This window comes from Pinus tabuliformis, chromosome 4_2 (assembly GCF_031772625.1).
Source record: "Pinus tabuliformis cultivar Carrire ecotype Pingquan chromosome 4_2, CPIR1, whole genome shotgun sequence".
Taxonomy (NCBI): domain Eukaryota; kingdom Viridiplantae; phylum Streptophyta; class Pinopsida; order Pinales; family Pinaceae; genus Pinus; species Pinus tabuliformis.
Genome location: NC_142304.1, coordinates 52,623,678 through 52,644,358, shown reverse-complemented (window position 1 = coordinate 52,644,358; position 20,681 = coordinate 52,623,678). Strand labels below are relative to the sequence as shown.

The 20,681-nt window shown below is 36.9% G+C and overlaps 1 protein-coding gene across 2 annotated transcripts in view; it reads left to right on the top strand.

The window, feature by feature from the left end:
* The window catches only part of LOC149168245 (brefeldin A-inhibited guanine nucleotide-exchange protein 5-like), a 287,450-nt gene that overhangs the window by 158,803 nt on the left and 107,966 nt on the right, over positions 1 to 20,681 (top strand). For both annotated transcript variants that reach the window (XM_089428172.1, XM_089428173.1), the window contains exons 17-25: positions 17,195 to 17,291; positions 17,415 to 17,513; positions 17,663 to 17,872; positions 18,154 to 18,264; positions 18,352 to 18,536; positions 18,688 to 19,314; positions 19,504 to 19,921; positions 20,078 to 20,317; positions 20,473 to 20,596. In XM_089428172.1, the coding sequence (XP_089284298.1) occupies positions 17,195 to 17,291; positions 17,415 to 17,513; positions 17,663 to 17,872; positions 18,154 to 18,264; positions 18,352 to 18,536; positions 18,688 to 19,314; positions 19,504 to 19,921; positions 20,078 to 20,317; positions 20,473 to 20,596 (2,111 nt within the window). The remainder of the gene's footprint in view (positions 1 to 17,194; positions 17,292 to 17,414; positions 17,514 to 17,662; positions 17,873 to 18,153; positions 18,265 to 18,351; positions 18,537 to 18,687; positions 19,315 to 19,503; positions 19,922 to 20,077; positions 20,318 to 20,472; positions 20,597 to 20,681) is intronic.

Here is a 20,681-nt window from a genome sequence, read left to right as displayed (position 1 = left end):
GGGTTCGAGAACCCCACCCCCGGGTTCGGGAACCCGTGCAACATAGGTTTTTGACCAATTGGTGACTAGTTTGGATAACACGGGTTAGAAGTGTGACTAGAATTGTGGGGACTAGTTGATCCTAATGATATACCATGGGTTAGAAGTGCTGACCAGGATTATGGCGATGCTAATGATGAATTGTTTCAACTGTTCCTTAGAGAAATTTTTCAACAAGAGAACATCTGGAAAAGTCATTATGAATACCTTCCTAGCTAAGGAGCGTTGAATTTTTTAGCTATGGCCAGTCTTAATAATTAATAATTTAGCCCTTCAAATATATATGTAATAATAATACAAGACATGTTCTTCATGTCGATTTCAAAAGAAAGGATTTTGAATTTTTAAATTTTAATTTTTGTCTCCATGAAGATCAATTCAGCCCTCCAAGTGATCAAGTCATCCCAACTTGTTGCGACGCCCATTCGACCTCCCAAGAAGACTATATAGAAGGCACTCAACCTCCTCCTCATGGTACATTTTTCGAATCCTACACAAGTCATAATATCTTTTGCTCATCTAAGCAAAGGAGACAAGACAAGAAGGATAGAGACAATCTAAGCATTCTCTATCTCTCTCTCTCTCTCTATCTGACCTCGTAGACGTTGTCTCTCTTTCTTTCTGTGACCTTTGTCTTCCTTCTGATCTTGTTTGTCTTTGATCTTCTCGTAGGGGAATTGTACATGTTGATGTATCATGTCCATATCTGCCACAACAAATGTAATGAAGATCATGTTTCTCTCCTTGAAGGTGTTTAATCCTTGCCTTTGGAATTCTTTCTTTCATGTCTTGTTTTACTTCCACTTCCTCCAGAAGAATCGTGTGTGTAGATTTAATACTCTTTGGAAGTTTCAATATATCCAACATAGATCATCTTGATACTTGAGGGCTCAAACCTAGTTTGTTTCTGATCAAGAACATGAATTTATACTGCACAACCAAATACATCAAAAGGATATACTCATTTCTTTGCACTTGTAAATGTTTTTTTGGTGTTTTTCTATGTAGAATTTTGTGTGGAGATTGGTTCAAGATGTAGAGAATATAATTAAAGGGTTCTTGTTTATTATGAGATTGAGAGATTGTTTTTGCATGTGTGTGCTTCGAATACCCCCTCAGGTTGTGCTCATGGATGGTTCGTAGAGGCATCCTGACTCCTTCAGTCGATGGCCATCTCCCCAAAGTGCCTTCCTCCATTCGTTTCTCCATGTGAGAAAGATGGTTTCCGGAATGACGAAGATTAGATTGGATCATGATGGAGTTTGCCAAGGGTGTGCAAGTGGAAAGGATGTAAAGGGACCATTCCCTTCAAACAAAAGCAAAACCATCTAGGTACTTCATCTTGTACATTCTGATTTATGTGGACCTAGGTGTGTAACTTCTCTTGGTGGCTACTTGTATTATATAATCTTTGTGGATGATTTTTTTGTGCAACCAGCTCACAAAAGAGAAGAAAAGATAGATCGACGACTTCAAAATCAGCCTCTTCGAGGGGGAAACCTCCCTTACATTACACAAATGAACGATTCTTGGATGATACAAATGACAAGACCTCCCTTCTATATATAGGAGTCTAAGGGGTTACAATATAATTAGAGTCGGCATAACAATCATAATGTAAGGGCACAACAATAACAATAGTGGGCTTCTATGGGACACGATAATAACAATATGGGGACCACATGGGCACAAAAATAAAAATAAGGGGGTTTCACTAATAACAACAAGGGGCTACATTAGTAGTATAGGGACCTAACGTGCCCCTCTCCTTCAAAAAGTGTTGTCTTCAATGCTTGAGTAGTTCTGGATGCTTCTATATAAAATTCTCGTCCTCCCATGTGGAATCTTCAGCGGGTAAGTTGTTCCACTTGACGAGATACTCTGAAATTGATCGATTTTGTAGTTGTTGGGTTCTTATTTCCGTGATTGCTTTAGGTTCCAATATGATTTTTCGTTCCTCATCAAGTTCTGACAATATTGTTTGAATTGGGAGCTTGTCACCTATAACATTCTTTAAGCATGAAACATGGAAAACTAGGGGCACTCGGGAAGATGTAGGAAGCTCCAATTTGTATGCCATAGTACCAATCTTTTGCAGCACCTTGTAAGGACCATAGTACTTTGGTGGTAATTTATTATCCTTCTTAGCTTGTTTGAGGGAAATTTGTTTGTATGGTTGTAGCCGTAAAAATACCCATTCACCTACAACAAAACTTCTTTTGTTGCGATGTTGATTTGCATGTTGTTTCATTCGATTTTGCGCCAAAATGAGGTTATCCTTTAAGAGTTGGAGAACTTGTTGTTGATGCTCGATGTGATCTCCTACTGCTTGAACCTTGGACTTTTCTCTTAAATATGATGCGATGGATGGTGGGTGATATCCATAAAGTGCCAATGCATTACAAGATATGGTCGGATTCATTTCTTCTTTCTCTGGGGTTGGTTCCTGGTGTATATCCTCTTCTTTTGACGTTTCTTGATTATTTTCTTCCTCCTCTTCACAATTTATGTAAATTACTTTCTTCTCAGCACGCTTATGACCTTTAGTGTATTTGCTATCACAACTATAACAAAGCCCTTTTGCTCTTTTTTCTTCCAATTGTTGTGTTGTCAACTTTGTAGGTTGTGGAAGACTAGGAGCAACAACACTTCCATCTTTATAGTGATGAGTGGTAGACTTCCTTGTTGCCATAATTTTGCTTTCAACTTTTCTTGCCAACCAGAATGTCTTCTCCAATGAATCAGGTTCCCAAAGGCGAACCTCATGTTGGATGTTATCTTTTAAAGTCCCTATGAAGACATCAATCCTGTGCTCCTCTGGAATATCGGTTACCCTAATATTCAAAATTTTCAAGTCCTCAATGTGCTCTGCAATTGAACCCTTTTATTTGAGATTTATCAATTGGCTAAAGAAGGCATTTCTCTTTGTATCCTCATAATCTGCTATCATTTACTCCATAAAAATGGACCATGTGACCATTTGTTTATGAGAGCAAAGCGATTGATACCATGAAATCTGACTGGGTCCTAAATATAAAGTTGTAATACATACGTTTTGTGTTTTTTGCACATTATGGGGATCAAAATATTTTTCCATCTGTAGTATCCATGTTACGGAATCCTTGCATTAAACCTCCTCATATCAATTTTTGTAATATGGTGGGTCTTCAATCCAACGTTGGATTCTATGAAATCATGATTAACATTTATTTTGTTCTCATCATGAGTTTCCTCTACTACCTTTTCGCCATTAGGAGGCCTCCCTTGTAGCAACTTTGTCCCACCTTCATTCAAACCTTCCATGTATTTATTCAAATCTTCCATGCCTTTATTCAAAAGTTCTTCCATACCATCGATATTAGCTTCCATGGCATAAACAAAACTATTTATCTTAGCTTCGATCGCATTCTTCAAATAATCCATCCAATTTTGTTTACTATGTGTTTCTATTTTCTTGATTCGTGTCATTCTTTTTCTTGCGTTTAGGAGCTCGATATTTAAACGACTGTAACTCTATAATTTCAGATCTCCAAGTTTTGAAATTTTGGCTTGTTGTAGCCCTCTGCGTCCTCTTTCCAATCCCATAGGTCTGATCGAGATTCTATTCTCCAAGAAAGAGTTATGCCCAATCTCCCACGATGACCTGATTATAGACTAGTTCAATAGAGCGAAATTTTACGACGTGCCACATGTCATTGTTTCGACCTTCGGCCCTGAAAATGATACCCAACAAACTACAGTCTGTCCTCTTTCTATCACTTCTTACGAAATTTGAATCCAATGCTTAGAGAGAAAGTTATGATGACTTTCCCAAGGTCACCTGTTTGCGATGGAATTCAGGGGCTTGCAAAAACCCTAACTTCCTTAGATAATATCTCCGAAAATATGGTGAACCAAATTCTGAAATTCGTACGCAAGGTGCAACACGATTATGTCTCAAATGGGTTTTAATTTAAGCTTTCGAAGCTTCGTAAAAAGAAAGTTATAACAAAAATACCACGACGACTTGTTTGAGATGGAATTTTGGAGCTTTCAAAAACCCTAACTTCCTCATCTCATATCTCTGAAAATATAGCGAAACAAGATCTGAAATTGAGACATGAGGCTCATAAAGCTTTTGGCTCAAATGAGTTTTAATTTTAGCTTCTGACGCTTTGTAGAAAAAAATTATAGCGAAAATTACACGAGGACCTGTTGAAGCAGCGAAACCCTAGAATCCAAAGCTCTGATACCAAATGTTATGCAACCAACTCACAAAATAGAAGAAAAGATAGATCAACGACTTCAAAATCAATCTCTTTGAGGGGAAGCCTCCTTTACATTACACAAATGAACAATTCTTGGATGATACAAATGACAAGACCTCCCTTCTATATATAGGAGTCTAAGGGGTCACAATATAATCAGAGCCAACGTAACAATAATAATGTAAGGGCACAACAATAACAATAATGGGCTTCTAGGAGATACAATAATAACAATATGGGGACTTCATGGGCACAACAATACAATAAGGGTGTTTCACTATTAACAATAAGGGGCTACACTAGTAATATAGGGACCTAACAAATTTTTCTTGCAAAACTTGGATTTCCTTTTTGAAGAAAAAGTCAAGCATTTAACATGTTCAAGCGCTTTAAAGCTTTGGTAGAAAAACAAGCTGGAAAGCAGATCAAAATCTTCAGATTTGACAACAGAGGAGAGTTCACTTCAAATGATTTCATTGACTTCTGCAAAGAAGCTGGAATCAGGAGAGAGACCACTGTATCATATAACCTAGAACAAAATGGTGTGGCCGAAAGAAAGAACAAAACCATCATGGAAGCAACCAAAGCTACTCTGCATGATCAAAAGCTACCAAAATTTCTTTGGGGAGAAGCCGCGGACATTGCTGTCTATGTCCAAAATAGATCTCCACACCAAGCCTTAAACAACAATACTCCTCAAGAAGTCTTCACTGGTGAAAAGGCTAAAGTTGGGCACTTGAGGATCTTTGGCTGCCTTGTCTACTTTCTTCTGCCAAAGGAAAAGAGGACCATGCTGGAAGCGTCAGGTAAGAAAGGTCGTTTGTTGGTTACTGTGAAAATTCTAAAGCTTATAGAATATACATGCCTGGTCAAAGAATTATAGAGTTTAGATTATAACATTTGATGAAGATGCAACTCTTGGAAAGACAAGAGACACTCCTACTCCTGCTAATGTTGAAAGTCAGGATGATGCCTTGGATGCTCAAGAAGATCCTAAGCCTTAGCCTGATCTTGCTGATGAACCAATGGAGCCCATGGACCCTTGTATCCTCCTCCAAGTGATCCTCCTGCTAGAGAGGAGCCATTATGGCTTCGTGACACTCTACAGGATGCTAATAGAAATGCTTCCCCCAGAGCAATCTTCAGGGAAAGCAAGAAACCTTGCCGATTCTAGGGATATACTATAGCCATGAGCAACATTATTCAGGCCGAACCCTCATTATTCAGGCTGAACCACCAGTTTTGAAGAAGCAAGGAAAGATCAAATATGGAAAGATGCAATGACTGAAGAATATGAGTCCATCGTACATAATGATGTATTGGAAGTAATTCCAAGACCCAAAGGTAAGTTTGTTGTGATTTCCAATTGGTTGTATAAAATTAAACATGGTGCCGATGGCAGTATTGGAAAATATAAAGCTAGATTTGTGGCTAAAGGATTCTCTTAGAAAAAGGGAGAAAACTATGGTGAGATTTTTGCACCTATTGCTCGATATACTACCATCTGATCCATTGTGGCTCTAGTTGCTAGCTAGGGATGGACTCTTCATCAAATGAATCTGAAAACTGCTTTTCTGCATGGCTTGCTTAAGGAAGAAGATTTGTGGAGCAATCACAAGGCTTTGAAGTGCATGGTAGGAAAACTTCTGTGTAGACTAAAGAAAGCTCTCATTGGATTGAAGCATGCCCCAAGAGCTTGGTATGCCCGCATTGTTAACTTCTTGATGAAGCTTGTTTTTACCAAAAATAATGTTGATCCAAATCTCTACTTCAAGATCGTCCAAGTTATGCCTTTGGTTTTGGTATTATATGATATGTTGATGGCTTATTCTTGACTAGTGGAGAACCACTTATCCTCTAGTGTAAGAGGGAGTTAGCTTCTGAATTTGAAATGAAAGATCTTCATTTGATGCACTACTTTATGGGCTTATAGGTATGGCAGAGACTTGGTGAGATTTTCCTTTCTCAAGGAAAATATGTTGTCAAGCTTTTGGAAAGATTTAGTATGACAAAAAGTATGTCCATGAACACACCAATTGAAATGAATTTCAAAAAGTTATGTGGTGAAGCTGTAGGACTTGATTTGGCTAATTCTTTCGAGTATTAGCAATTGATTGGGGCACTGATGTTCTTAGTGAACACTAGACCAAACATATATTTTGCAGTCAATACTTTGAACCAATATATGATTAAGCCATCAAATTCACACGGGATTGTTGCAAAGCATGTGCTGAGATACCTACACGGGACCATCAATCTTGGATTGAGATATACTGCTGGAGATGTGAGACTGCATGGTTATTTTGATGCTGATTGGGCCAGTAACTCTTCTAACGTAAAGAGCACATTTGAATGTTGCTTTATGTTGGGATCTGCCATGATATCTTCGATGAGCAGAAAACATAACTGTGTGATCTTCATGCTACAACTTGCTCAAATTTGGGTGGACTTATTCATTCTTGGTATCTTTGCTGAACAATTGATATCTAATAGAAGAAGAATTTGGTTGGGCTTTCCCCGTTTGGGTTTTGCCCTGGTCATTGGACCTAAATTCTTAATGTATTATTTTTATTCTTGGCTGACTTCAATTGTGCTTTTGGATTATGTTCTATCTACAATTGCTTAAATAATATTGCAACATAAAGAAGTTTTGGAATAAGTAATTGTTACAACATAGAACATCACAATTTTAACAACAAAAAGCATCAAAGTCCTTGGAAGTGCATTCTTGTCCATTATTGGATCGATGCACCTTTCAATGAAGAGGAAGATAGAGGTCCGCATACATCATAGTTTATCAACTTGAGAATATCTCTTGACCTTTTTGGAACCTAAGGTTATGTGGGTTCATCACATCCCTGGAGCTTCTTGAGACAATATTCAAAGGATCTACTAGCACTTGACAACAATTGAATGATCACCTTGCGAGATAGTGAACCAAGTGGCCTTTGTGTTGGTCGAGTAACCAACTAGAAGATAATGGTCGACTAATGTGACCATCCACTGAATGGTCAAAAGAATCAACTGCATCGTTGGATTGACTTGAACAGTGAATCAATTGATATGAAGATAAGCGACGTGATAGTGCAAATTTCCTAGAAATAGTTGTAATGACAAAGCCTCCTCATTGGACTAAATCCTCTATAATTCAAATGAGATTGGTTAGATTTGGGACCTATAAATGAAGAGCCATATGGGTAGAATCATGTAGCAAGGTGTGCATTGTAATGATAATCATACATTTGTATTGAAATCTTGTACATTATGCATTGTGATATTCTTAGCATAATGCGCTGTGCATTAATGTTGTCTCTAGACACCGCCCATCATCTTGGAGTGTTATTTTCTCTTTTGATTATTCTTTGATTAGATTTTGCTTTTTGATCTCTATTCTTCGGTTCCTGGCATTAAAGCATACCCAAGCATAAAATAAGAGCCGATGGTTTAAGACCTAGACTTTTTATTCACAAATCGTGCCGAGTCAGATCTGTTTGTGATTGATTCTGAGTTGTTCGATTTGTTGTTTGGAATCAATTTGAGAAAGATAAGATCTATTAGATTTTTCAAAAGATGGCGTCCAAGATTGATGACATTGTCTTAAATGGACAAAATTATGCGGTATGGGCACCAGATATGGAAACCCTTTTGAGGAGCAAATGGCTTTGGTAGTATATGAAGATCTAAAGGATGATCAGATGAAGTTTATCATTGATGGGAAGAAGGCCATCATAGTTATCACAACCTATATTGCTCGAGATATTTGTTTCCACACGAGCAGAATTGACTGCCCTTATGAAATTTGGAAGAAGCTAAAGTTGTTGTTTGACAAAATCGATGAAAGTCAAGTCATGCAATTAGTCAAGGAGTTGATCTCTCTTGATCCTCATTCCTTTGAGAGAATTAAGGACTATTTGGCTTGCATCAAAGAGCTACAATTGAAATTGGTTGACTGCAGAAAGAACTATCCGAAGAAAGACGTACAACTCATAGAACTGGTCTTGATGAATCTGTGGGTACCTTATGATGTGTTATGTTCCATGTTTCACACCAATTGGAGATCACGCAAAGAAGACGGTAAGGGTTATACGTTTGATACCTGATGTGATTTGTTGATCAAAGGTAAGTGCAAGCAGGCTTTGAAGGAAAATCAAACTTGAAAAAAGTATGTTGACTAGAAACCTCAGAAGCATGATGGGACTGAATCAACCAAGAAGAATTGTAAGGTTAATAACCATTTATAACATTTATCTAATACTTCATTCTTTTTCACATGTAGGGACATATGTACATGCAGATGAATTAATGTTTCTGCAATGGTTTATTTCAGAATTTATACTGCTTTCTTCTATGTGATTGTTAGATTAAGGTAATCTTAAATACCTTACATATTTCCCTAATTCCTTGATGTACTTTGAAGCGAACAAAGTTCGTTCTTCTCGTTAAATATTCCAGGAGACTTGGAATATATAGATCTCCATTGAGATACTTGTTGATGAAAGGGCTTGATCTCTTTTTCTACTACGAATGTCTTCTTGTCTCGGGACAATCATCCTTGGAGTGATATATAAAATTGTTGCACGGAGGAAGGATCTGACCATCCTAAATTAATATTTTGTGAAATCTTTTGATAACTGGAAACTTGTGATGAGTGGTTGTCACTGGATTGAGTTGTGTGCACTTCAGTATGATTCAGAACATAAGTTTGTTGTTTATGTTTTGAGTGATACAGATTCATAGATTGATTGAAATGTCCGTTTTTGTGATTCAGATGTATAATAAGAGTTCTTTTGGTTTCTCTTATCACGTGCGTGGCAAGATTCTAATATACTTCAGGTTCCGATGTCGTCGAGTTGGTTACAAAATATTTACTTGGAGTTTTCTTCGTTTGAACTGCAACATCTGAATATATATTTTAACTTCTATTGGTTTCTCCTCTTCTTGAGTTGTGATATTGATTGAATCGGTATTCATTTCTCTTTCTTCCACTTGGACTGAAGACTTCGACACTTCTTTCGTGATAAGTTCTTTGTAATTTGCTTTTCGATGATTTCTTATCATCCTTAGTAGTCTTTGTTTATGGCTTCTGAGACGTAAAAGTTCCTCACTTCCTAAGTCAACTTTATCTTGGTATTCAAGCTCCTCATCCTTTAAATAATTGATTTGTTCTAATAACATTTGGTTAAGGTTTTTTAAGCATAAACTTTCCTCTTCTTTTCCTGATAGACTTTCACTGAGTTTCTTTTCAGAAATTTCCTTTTTTTGTTCTAACTAATGTTTCTTAGCTTTACATTTTCTCACTTGCATAAGTAGTTTTTGATTATGCTCCTTCAAACGTGAATTTTCCTTATTTTTGTTGGATATGAATTCTTCAAGTTCTTTTTGCTTCCTTTATGCTGTTTCTGGATTCTCTTGAAACATTGATTTCAAAATATCCTTAAGATCTTTTGATGAAAGCATTATCAGTTCTGATGTCATGTCTTGGAACATGACCATCTTCCTCTTGTAAGGGAACATCAAGATTATTTTTTGTGTGTGTTTAAAATGAATGTGCCTAATTCTTTGAACCAAGATCGACTGAGAATTATGTCAACCTCTTTGTCAAACATAGTTACCATACGAAATTGAGATATGTACTCATAATGATCAACTGTCACTTGTAAATCATTAATTTCATATTCTTTTTCGCCAAAAAAACCTTTTCGTTCACCTATATTTGGCTCTATAACTAATAGTTGATTTTCCAAATTAATATTGATGTGATTATTCTCGATTCTTGGATTAATAACGATACTAATATCTTTCCGTTGGATACACTCCTTTAATGGAAATAATCTAAAATTTACGATTGGAATACCTTCATAGGAAAATCGGCCTTCCTCCATTTCTGAATAAGACTCCATTTGCTTCATTGTTTGAACTTTGAAATATTATTATTATTTTTTAATTAAATAATTTTCTTTATAATTATTTTCAAAGATTTACGAACTCCTTTATATTCTTCTCCCTTTGTAATATACCTTTTATTTCTTATCTTTATTTTTTTATTCTTTTGTATTTTATATTTAAAATACCCCCTTTTTTAACACTTTCTATTTTTACTTTAATTAACTAAATATTAATTAATTAGTATTAATAACTATAATATATAGTAATCATAAATATAAATATATATACTTTAATTAAAAAACTAACAATCGTTGTGAACGTTGTCTGTCAAAGGGTGCGATTGTCAAAAGAAGTGGTCGGTAAAATGGATGCAGGGATGGGCGTGGGCCAGCGAGCCGAGTGACAGATGACCAAAAAGAAGGGCGAGGGTGTCAACGATTGCTGGAAAACGCAGTAGGAATAGGGGGGATCTGTGTGCAGTGGCGTGGCTGAACGTGTGGTAATTGCGGTTAATGTAATACACTTGGAATGGAGAGTACGCAAACGATTGCAACTCCTTGTGTGGTGTGTGGTATAAAAGTGATAGAGAAAAGCAAGACAGGGAGGCAGTGCACGTTGATTGCAAAACACGGATAGGCGGTGTTGTAGGCGGCAGAGGAACAGACTCTGGCAGTGAGGGTAACAACGTGCAGTGGGTTATTGGAGAATGCTGCAGGGGTGAGGCGGACGACGACGACGTCGTGCAGCAGGGTAGATTAGTGAAATTGCAAAAACCGTCACAAGATGCGAATGGCTGGCCGGTCGGTACTCATGGCGACAACTGTCTCTCATTGAAGGTGGCTGTAGCATATATATACATATATTTGTTTTGTTTATATAAATAATTTGTATTATTATTTATTTTCTATATGATGTTTTTTTAATTGTAATATATTTTTTTTTTAATTTTTTTTTAATATAATCCTTGTTTTATAATACTCTTTTTTTTTAAATGGCCAAGGGCCTCTGATGAATCAGCGATAGAGAAACTCCAAAAGTGTAGCGAAACGCTTCAATCTTGACAACGACAATGTTGATGAAACCTTGATGGCCAAGGGCTTGGATCAGAGAGCATGGCTTTGTGCAACAGTGAAGCAGCCAAAGGATCAAACTGCTCTGATACCAAATGAAGCGAACAAAGTTCATTCTTCTCGTTAAATACTCCAAAAGACTTGGAATATAAAGATCTCCATTGAGATACAAGAATTTAGATTAAAATGTATGAGTAATAATGATGATACAATTGGGAATGAGGGTCTTGTATATATAGCCAGGTAAGTACCCTTTCATGAACTACAAACGTGCCTCTTTGTTTAATTACTTAACAAGTTATTTACTATTTGGTTTATTTATGGTTTATTTCCTCCTACTTGTTTAATTACTTAACAAGTTATTTACCATGTAAATACTGAAAATAAACACAAGTACATTATCAACATCTACAGATCATCCACTGAAAGAAAACAAGCAATCAAGTGACACTGTTATTTTTGGACCAATGTCCCCGAAAAAACCCAATGTGGGAAAACCGGTGCAACTATTCGGAGGGTTATATTATTATGCAGTTTATCAGAGTACAACTGGGTGCCTAAACCTGCTCACCTGACATAGAAAAATATACGGCAGCAATACCTCTATATTCGGAAACAGGTATTCATAAATCCTGTCCCACGAAACTCTCTCCAGCGCAACTGAAGCTCAACTTTGGCCCTTCTAGCCTCTGTGTCAACCTCCTGTTGATCTGCGTCAGCCCCAGGACTCTCTATGTCAGCCCTCTGAGGCATTGCGCAGCCTTTGGGAGCCTCTGCATCACTCCCTATGTGCTTTGCATGGATGACGCAGTCTCTCTGGGCTCTGCTTGGCCTGGATTGACTGTTGCTCTGACTCTCTCAGTTTCTGTGCTGGTCTCCCAGTATTGTCCCTGCCTCTTTGCCTCGTACTCACTGCCCCTCGCTGTTGATCACTAATTCACTTTTGCTTAGCAACCCCGCTCTAGCAAAATGAATGATTGATCACTCGAATGTATTCTCCAACTAACCCTCAAGCCTCCTCTTATACTATTCTCATTGGTCCATCAACGGTTGAGATTAAATCTCTAATCAACGGCTAAGATTATATTTGGCTTGATCCATGACTTTTGGAACCTTCTAGCCTAGTTAGTTAGAATCAACCCAAACCATTTTTGGGTCTTGGAGATCTCATGTGCTTTAGCCTCCCCACCAATTTTCATGGCTAGAGCACATCCGATGCTACCCCAAATCAACAACTAGAGGGTTGCTTGAATGTGAAAATACCTAAGAATAGAAAAATATAACTCTGGAAGTAATGGATCCCACATTTTCCAAGAATGGGTAGTGTTGTCGCCCGGATTGTATAGGCACTGCGACAACGTTGAGGACGAGGGCTGTGACTCTGATCCCCGCCCTCTCCGTTCTAGTTGTCTCCCAACAACAGGCTATGGGGGTAGTCCCAATGGAATGAAGTGAAGGAAAGCAACTTGAGAAGTCAACTTAATTGGGAGACACAGATGAATGGGCTATCCACTTGGTTGAATTTAAGCAAGATTATGATTAAATTAGATTTTTTATTATGAGTTCAGTGCCTTAATGGAGTCACAAATTCTTGCTTCTTATGAATTGAAACCAAATGACCGGATGGACACCCGCTGCTTGATATGCAAATCCTAGGACTTGTGTGAGATGCAGTGGTCTTGGTAAAATTTAGTTAAATGCCGAGTCTAAGTGTAACTTTCGTTAAACTATTTTGAAGCTGGGCTCCAAGGTAGGTTGTGGGAAGGAAGCTAACAGGAAGCAAGCTAGGACCTGATTAACAATACCTTCTGTTAGGTTTCTATCACCCGATGCCTCCGGCATTGCAGAGACTGTGGCTCTGACGACTGCAAGGTCATCGTGTTAACCATCGAAGAGTTGCCGAGACCCCTCAAGCTAGATAAGAAGGGTTGACCTATATCTCTATCAACCTAGCTTATGCTAAGTGGTAAATTATTAATGCACGTCTAGATTTAGGATGCTCATGCAAGAAATTATGAGTGAGATTTCTTGAGTTAAGGTTTTATTAAGTTGTTTAAGTACTTTGATTAGAAACCTTTTAAGGGTACTTAACAATAGTGAAATGCAAATCATAAACATGATAAATTTTAACAAGATACCAAGATACCAAGATACCCAAGATGCCAAATGCTAACAACAGTCAACCAAGACGCTGATCACAGATTTATGATAGTTTATATCAACAATACTACTTCCGAAAATTTAGATTTACCAATGTATAACAACAATACATAAACCATTTCAAATAATGGAAATTACACAACACATTGAAGCATGGAATTTCCAATTTGACCAACAATGTAAATTAGTTTCCTTAGCACACTTTATGATGGAGTATTCAACAATATTTCAGATCTGATTTTAAGATTACAACAGTAAATAAAAATAGATTAGTGAGATAAAAACTCCCCAAACTAGATATCCAATATGCCCAGAAATAGCAAAATGCACTAGAACATGAGAATTTCAAATTTAGGGCTCTAGATGAGTTTGCCTTAGTAATTTTCAGATATGATATGATTATTACAGCAGTGAGTTAACCACAGACCGACAGATTAATCTAGCCAAAAATAGTTGCCAAATACTTATAAAAATTGAAAAAAATAGTTTTTTTTTTTGAGTTTTTAGAGAATATGATTCAGAAAATTCAAAATTGATAAACTAATTACATCAATGAGTTAGTTATAGATTAGCAAGCTAAAAATACTGAATGCTGCTCCAAATGTCTAAAAATAGTGAGTTTTTGCCGGAGAAATGAAAATTCAAAATTTTTGTTCTAATTAAGTATATGTTTAAAAAATATTTCAGACTTGAATTTCGCAGTGATGCAGTAAATTCCAGCAAGCTAAAATGTTAGATTTAGGTCAAAATAGAGAGCCCAAGTGGCCAAAACCTGTAAAAACTTAGATTTTGCAACTTTAATCGGTTTTGACCAATTAGAATATGATTTTAGGGCCTAGAAATTAATGATTTAATGCTGTCATGAAACTAAAGAAAAATGAGGGTTTGGAAATCAAATCCTAGGCCCAAGGCCTTGAAGATCCCACCGTTGAAAATCGTTGAAACTTTGGGATTAGCTTGCCGCCTGCTAGATATGAATTTTGAAACCTTAAACCTGCAAAACCGCCATGTATTTAGCCTTAAATATTCAGATTAGGGTTTCATGTTAATTTTGGGGCAAAAGATGCCAAAATTTGGAGAACTAGGACAAGGGAAGTGGATTTGTTGGGAGAAATGGGCTAGGATGATAGATAGGGCCACAAGGAGGTTGGAAATGACCAAGAAGGGCCAACGCTTTGCATAGAGAGGCTAGTGTTTGAAAAATAGGGGTCTAGGGGCCAAACCCCAAGGCCTAGGGCCTAGGGCCTAAAGCCTGCACAAGGGAGCCACAAACTCTTAGAGGGCTGTAGCTAAGAAAGAGGAGGAGAGAGGGCCAAGGGAGAAGGGCCAGAAAGAAGGAGAGGCCTACGCGAGCCTAGGAGGGCTGAAAAAATGACACAAAGGGCAAGGAGCGCTGACGCAGCTCAAGAGAGAGATGCTAGGCCTGGAGGAGGTAGATCTGGCCTTGAGAAAGCCAAAAAGTGAAAACCCTGTCTTTGAATTTCTTTTTTTTATGCTTAAGATCTTTGATTTTTTGAAAATGCTGCTGTGGGAAACATGCAAAAAATTTCAAGGGACTAGATCTTACTCTCAAGGGTCTAGATCTAGCTCTTCTTCCACTTAACTCCTTGATTTAACCTGCAAAAATGAAAATAGAGACACCCAAACCCCAAATATATACCAAATAACTGTAAAACCCCAACCCAAGTTAGAAAAACAAATTACAATTACAATTTACAATCTTATTTACAAAATATGCATGGGTTTTTAAATGGATTTTGAGAAAATATTTTTTATTTTTATTTTTTTTAGTTGAAAGAATGACTAAAATGCTAAAGAAAAATTAATGATTTACTTTAACCCAAGCGAAGATTAAATCCACAATATAAAAACCACAGATCCAATCAACAATGATTCTTGCCCAAGATTGTGAACTTGGAGGCCAAGGACTGAAGTACCTGCAAACACTGTAATTATCTCAAAAAATAATCTGTTAGATCATATGGAGAATCAAATCACCTAAGATTAGCCCAAAACTATCAATAGTATGATTTTATCTCCATCTAATGAAAAAACAGATCTACCAATAGTCAACACAACATAGAGATGCCCGTAGTCAGCGCATATCACAAATCAATAAGTAAGAACACCTTGAATTACACCCCAAAGTCTTTTAATATGATAGAAAAAATAGTTCCCAACGGGACAATAGTTTACACAATGCTTCAACAAAATTCTAGCCAGAGACTAAGATGACTAGAGACTCAAATGACTCTCTAATTTATAGATAAATCCTTCAAATGGAAAAATAACAACTAGTTTCTTTGATCTTTGTCAAAATAATCTTGGCCACTCATAAATATTTCAAGATGTTTTAATCTTGACCCTTGCTTTCTTATTTTTGAGGGATTTTCGAATTTATCATTTAATTCTATTTTAAATAGCCCAAAACTAATTATTTAGAGCTAATTTCTTCAAAAAAATTGACTTTGGCTTAACCGCAAAAGTCCAAATTTCTTGAAAAAGACAATATTCTTTTGGTGGAGGACCTTTAAAATTTGATTATTTTAAGACCCACGATTTTTCCATTTGGAGAATTCATTTTCCTAGACAATTTAATTTTGACTCTAATTAATTAATTTTCTGGCTTAGGATTTAATTTTATTTTGTCAGAAAAATTAATTAATTTACACATGAGGGGATTAATTAATTTTCCAACTCTTCAATACATATGATTTTTTCATTTAAAAACTCAAAGAGGGAATGCACATGCGTCTTAGACCCTCAAGCCACATAACCCATCTGCCACTCAATATGATTCCAGTTAGCTTAAATTATTTCCAAACCACTTTTACATCAGATTTGACTAAAACACTAGGTCTCACCTAATAATTCGATAGTAAATTTCACCTTAGCTTTGGGGGTTTAAGCTGGAGGGAAAAAACTCTTCTGATTAGCCATGTTGAAAAACACAGGTAATCAGTGAAGTTAAAAAACCTCCTAGGATGGAGTTCGTCATCAAATTATAGGCTTACCTAGGTTGTTACATGGACTCATGGTTTTACTAAGATCATTTACAATATATAACTTGTAGAATGGTATGACTATGACACATAGACTGTTGTTATGTGATCCGATCCTTGTTGAAAAAATTGGCACTTCCGCTTCGTTGGAACTTGAAAATTTGAGTGGAATAGGTAGTATTGCCAAACACATTTCTCTATGTAGTGGCCAGATGCCAATATGTTGCAAGCACATTGCTCTATATAACTCCACAATTAATGCACCCCAAATGCCAAGAATATGTAGACACATGCAATGATGCAAATACATGCCAAACACATTCCTCCGTTAGGTGACCACATGCCAACACACGCCAAACAAACAACTGTACGTGGTGAACACAGGCCAATGAATGCCAAGGGCTATGACTACTCACTAGTCAACCTGTCGACTCTAATGTAAAAAATAAAACTGCTAAAAGTAGAAAATCCCTAAAACTAGGAAATGGCAGAAAATGATGGTTAATGGAGGAAAGGCTCAGCGCAACGAAATAAGAACTAACAGTTAGTTCCATCCATTACTGGTAGTCACACTCTAAGCAATGATTATTCAGTTTGATGCGAATATTCAGGTAGGTTATTTGTCTTCTGTTGATTACAATGAGTGGTTTGTAGCTGCACCAATTTGTATAGATGTTAGAATTCGTGGACCATGAAACTAAACCTATATTTTTTAATACAATTGTTTATGCTGTGAATTCATTTTACCTATAGTCAGTTACATTCACATCTATAACTCTTTACTCTGTAGGTTGCTTGAAAAAGTCAGCAAGGATTCTCAGATGCTGGCAGATATATTTGTGAACTATGACTGTGATTTAGAGGCTACCAATCTGTTTGAGCGAATGGTAAGACTATATCCTACTTTTAATGTTTCAGTGAGGTAATCAATTATATCAATTGTTTGCTTTCCTAATTTTGAAGAACTATCGAAATTTGACTTTGAGAATTCCTTTTTTATGATGTTGAAGGTCAATGCTCTGTCGAGGATTGCACAGGGTACATTAAATACAGATCCCAGCTCCATAACTCTTGCGCAGAACACATCCATAAAAGTATCATCACTACAGGTATAGCTTTTATTATTTAGCTCTAAGAGTGGTGGCCAATAGGAAATATTTTAGTCCAACCATCCTTACCGCCTTCCAATAGTTTCTCGAATCTCTACAAGTCCAAATTTGTAGATTAACTGATTGTTTACTGTCATATGTTTGTTCAGTGTCTTGTGAATGTGCTAAAATCGTTAGTAACATGGGCAAATGCTCATCAACTACCAAAGGAGCATACAATTGATAGTACACTTCCTGAAAAGGAGTCTAGTTCAGCTGGGATTCCACCAATAGATGAATTTAGGATGAAAGAGGACATACCTAGTCATTTTCAAAAGGCCAAGGCTCATAAGTCAACAATGGAAGCTGCAATTGCAGAGGTAACGGAGTGTAACTTCAACCAAGAGACATACCAGCGAAGCAGCTGTGTAAAATGCTTAATTTATTGAAGTTTTAATATATATTACTTTCTAAAGTACAATTGCAACAAAGTGGGAACAAATGACATGTATGGTGTAGCAATGAATTTTCTTTTTTGGTTCCACATTGAATTTTCTAGAGGTTATACTTGAAAATTTTGGAAATGGTTTATGCCAGAGTATCTTTTGATTTTTCTCATGAAGTTCTTCTATACTGATTCAAAATTTTATAATCTATGCAGTTCAATAGGAAGGCTAATAAAGGGGTTGACTATCTTCTGTCTAATATGTTGGTCGAGAAGACACCCCAGGCAGTAGCACATTTTCTAAGAACAACAACTGGCCTGGATAAGGTTTGCACTGATCAATTTTATATTTTAATGGGAGCATTTGCTTTTCTTCAGTGCCAGACAAGCTTTGATTAATTTATTGTGTTGCAGGCGATGATTGGTGATTTTTTGGGTCAGCATGAAGAATTCCCTCTTGCTATTATGCATGCTTATGTAGATGCAATGAACTTTGCTGGCATGAAATTTGATAGTGCAATTCGTGAGTTTCTTAAAGGATTTCGTCTACCTGGTGAAGCTCAAAAGATTGATCGTATTATGGAGAAATTTGCAGAGCGGTAGGTATAGTTGAGTATAGGTGAACAGAAAGTTATTGTTAATGGGATTTTTATTATCTTCTAAATATATAGGAGATATTCTTACTGGAGTTGTCTGACAGAATATACCTTGCCCCATTATTAAATGACTTAGGTGGGTTATTGTTAACAGGTATTGTCGGGATAATCCAGGACTCTTCAAGAATGCAGATACAGCTTACGTACTTGCATATGCAGTAATAATGCTCAATACAGATGCACACAATCCTATGGTGTGGCCTAAAATGTCAAAATCTGATTTTGTCCGGATGAACTCAACAAGTGATGCCGAAGAATGTGCTCCCAAGGAGCTGTTGGAAGAAATTTATGATTCTGTATTGAAAGAGGAGATAAAGATGAAGGATGACAATGTTGACTCAGGCAAGAGTAGTAGGCAAAAGCCAGACACTGAGGAGAGAGGCCGGATCATTAGTATACTGAATTTGGCCATGCCAAGACTAAAGGCAGCAGATGACACGAAGAAGGAAAGTGAGGAAATTGTCAAGCGTACACAAGCGTTTTTTAAGAAGGGTGGGGCAAAGAGGGGCGTATTCTACACTGCTGAACAGATGGAACTTGTTAGACCTATGCTTGAGGCTGTGGGATGGCCTTTACTTGCGGCATTTTCAGTGACAATGGAGGACAGTGATAATAAACCTAGGGTTCTTCTTTGTATGGAGGGATTTAGACTAGGCATCCATCTTACAAGGGTGCTTGGCATGTATACCATGAGATATGCTTTTTTGACATCACTAGTAAGGTTAGAATGATCCTTTTCATGTGACATTGAGCTTCATTGTTCATATTTGTTAATCTTCTTAACACAAAGTGAAAACTACTTTGAACAAGGACTATTTGACCCATAGGTTGTATCCTTGTACTTTTCTAAAGATAATAAGAACTTTTAGATCTGATCCCTATAAAAATGCCCTTGTTATGGTACTTTCAGATTTACATTTCTGCATGCACCAAAGGAGATGCGGAGCAAAAATGTAGAGGCGTTACGGACCTTGCTGATATTGAGCGACACTGAGACTGATGCATTGCAGGATACTTGGAATGCTGTCTTAGAATGTGTTTCAAGGCTTGAGTATATTACATCGACACCATCTATTGCTGCAACGGTTATGCATGGTTCAAATCAGATATCGAGGGATTCTTTGCTTCAGTCACTAAAAGAACTTACTGGAAAGCCAACTGAACAAGTATTTGTGAATAGTGTAAAGTTACCGAGTGATGCTATTGTGGAGTTTTTCACAGCATTATGTGGTGTCTCTGCTGAGGAACTGAAACAAACACCTGCCCGCGTTTTTAGTCTGCAAAAACTTGTTGAGATAAGTTACTACAACATGGCCCGGATACGCATGGTAAGGAGTGCGAACTCATTGATATTTGTTATAAAGACTTTAAATTTCTCCTTGTTCTCTTTCTCTTCTACCTTTGAAATTCAATAAAACTTTTAAATTATGTTTGTGTCTTCAACATTCCTTTTTTTATAAACTTCCTCTTTCCCCCTGCTTCAGGTTTGGGCTAGAATATGGTCAGTTCTCTCACATCACTTTATCTCTGCGGGAAGCCACCATGATGAGAAGATTTCTATGTATGCAATTGACTCGCTAAGACAGCTTGGTATGAAATATTTGGAGAGGGCAGAACTTGCTAAGTTTACCTTTCAGAATGATATCTTGAAACCATTTGTTATCCTCATGCGAAATAGTAGAAGTGCAACTATTCGTACTCTGATTGTTGACTGCATTGTACAGGTAAGATGTATGTGTCTGTGTTTATTATTACCCAACAGCAATGGATAGGCATATATGCATTCTGAGTAGTTCTACAAGGAAGCATAATGACTTAAATTAGTTTTACCCATTGTATGTATTTAGTAGCTATTAATCTGGGAGTTACTGTGCATTAGATGATCAAATCGAAGGTTGGGAGCATCAAATCTGGCTGGAGAAGTGTGTTTATGATATTTACAGCTGCTGCTGATGATGAAACAGAATCCATTGCTGAAAGTGCATTTGAGAACGTGGAGCAAGGTATCTATGATAGTTTCTTATAATGGTATTTGATTCATGCAATAAAATCAGTGTTGCGAAAATCGCGATTTTTTGCCTGAAACGA